Genomic DNA, 1,992 nt, shown 5'->3' with positions numbered 1-1,992 from the left:
TATATATGTCACCCTGAGCTCGGGGTTTATCCGGAATGTTGGCAGTGGATACCGCATTCTCCTGCCGCGAACGGGGTATCCAATATCCGAACGCTAGGATGCCGCGAGCTGAATGTAAATGCACGTCGTATCTGAGCCTTACATGGCGGTGGGTGGGGGGTGGTGGGGTGAGGGTTGGAGAAAATGGAGGGGGGGAGGGGATGAGGGGAAGGGGGTGGGGCGAGGGGAAGGGGTGGGGGAATGGGGAGAGGGTTGGGGAAATTGGAGGGGGAAGGGAAAAGGGGAGAGGGTTGGGGGAAAAATGGAGGGGGAGGGGAATGGGGGGGGGATAAAGGGAAAGGGGGTGGGAGAGGGGGAGATTTTTGGGGAAAATGGAGGGGGAAGGGAATGGGGTGGGAGGAGGGGAAGGGGGTGGGGGAATAGGGAAAGGGGGTTGCGGAAAATGGAGGGGAATGGGGTGGGATGAAGGGAAGGGGGTGGGGCGGGGGGAGAGGGGAGGGGGAAGGGGAGGGGGAGAGGGGAGGGGAAGGGGAGGGGGAGAGGGGATGGGGAAGGAGGAGGGGGAGAGGGGATGGGAAGGGAGGGGGAGAGGGGAGGGGGAAGGGGAGGGGGAGAGGGGATGGGGAAGGGGAGGGGGAGAGGGGAGGGGGAAGGGGAGGGGGAGAGGGGATGGGGAAGGGGAGGGGGAGAGGGAGGGGAAGGGGAGGGGGAGAGGGGAGGGGAAGGGGAGGGGGAGAGGGGATGGGGAAGGAGAGGGGGAGAGGGGAGGGGGAAGGGGAGGGGGAGAGGGGAGGGGGAAAGGGGAGGGGGAGAGGGGAGGGGGAAGGGGAGGGGAGAGGGGAGGGGAAAGGGGAAGAAGAGGGGACGAGGAAAGAGAAGGATAAAAGGGAGAGGAGACGAGGAAGAAGAAGGGGAGAGACGACGAGGAGAGGTAAGGGGAGAGGAGACGGGGAAGGAGAGGGGGGGGGGGGAGGGGCAGGGAAATAAGGAGCATCCCCTTGGCCGGCGCTGCAATCCTCTCGGGATGTCTATCGCATTTTTCCCCATGTTATTATTGTCGTTATTTTCTGTCTGTGAACTCCTCGCGGTCGGTTTCCTGGCGAGGTTTCCTGGCGGGGTTTCCTGGCGAGGTTTCCTGGCGGGGTTTCCTGGCGGGGTCTGGCGGGGTTCCTGGCGGGGTTCTGGCGGGGTTTCTTGCGAGGTTTCCTGGCGGGGTTTCCTGGCGAGGTTTCCTGGCGAGGTTTCCTGGCGAGGTTCCGGCGGGGTTTCCTGGCGAGGTTACCTGGCGGGGTTTCCTGGCGGGGTTTCCTGGCGAGGTTTCCTGGCGGGTTTCCTGGCGGGGTTTCTTGGCGAGGTTATCTGGCGGGGTTTCCTGGCGAGGTTTCCTGGCGAGGTTTATCTGGGGGGGTTTCCTGGCGAGGTTTCCGGCGAGATTTCCTGGCGGGGTTTCCTGGCGAGGTTTTTCTGGCGGGGTTTCCTGGCGGGGTTTCCTGGCGGGGTTTCCTGGCGAGATTTCCTGGCGGGGTTTCCTGGCGGGTTTCCTGGCGGGGTTTTCCTGGCGAGGTTTCCTGGCGGGAGAGGAAGATAGAGGAAGGAAGAGGAAGAAAATGGGCGAAGAGACAGAAAGATGAAGAAAGGGGGGGAAAGAAAGAAAGGAAGAAAGAGGAAAAAAGAGGAAGAAAAGGGGGGGGGGAAGAAAGAAAGGAAGAAAGAGGAAAATGAAAGGATGAAAAGAAAGAAATGGAAAAAAAGAGGTACGAAGAGGAACGAATAAGAAGAGAGAAAAAGGAACGAAGAGGAAGAGAGGGGAGAGAGGGGTAGAAAGAGGAAGAAAGAGGAAAATAAGACGAAGAAGAGAGAAGAAAGGGGAAACAGAGAAAGAGAGAGGAAAATAAGAGAAAAGGGGGAGAAAGAGGAAAGAGGGAAAAATGGGTAGAAAGGGGAAGAGAGGGAAAGAAAAGGGATGAAAGAGAAAGTGGAAGAAACAGGAAG

General features: G+C 59.4%; 1 protein-coding gene across 1 annotated transcript in view; it reads right to left on the bottom strand.

The window, feature by feature from the left end:
* Nucleotides 1-1,060: 1,060 nt before the first annotated feature.
* LOC119589309 (pollen-specific leucine-rich repeat extensin-like protein 1) overlaps nucleotides 1,061-1,992 on the bottom strand; it is a 21,043-nt gene continuing 20,111 nt past the window's right edge. The window contains exon 3 of the mRNA XM_037937931.1: nucleotides 1,061-1,568. Coding sequence (XP_037793859.1) covers nucleotides 1,061-1,568 — 508 coding nt within the window. The remainder of the gene's footprint in view (nucleotides 1,569-1,992) is intronic.

This window comes from Penaeus monodon, chromosome 25, assembly GCF_015228065.2.
Source record: "Penaeus monodon isolate SGIC_2016 chromosome 25, NSTDA_Pmon_1, whole genome shotgun sequence".
Lineage (NCBI taxonomy): Eukaryota > Metazoa > Arthropoda > Malacostraca > Decapoda > Penaeidae > Penaeus > Penaeus monodon.
The sequence above is the reverse complement of the archived record's forward strand: the minus strand, read 5'-3'. Positions and strand labels throughout refer to the sequence as shown.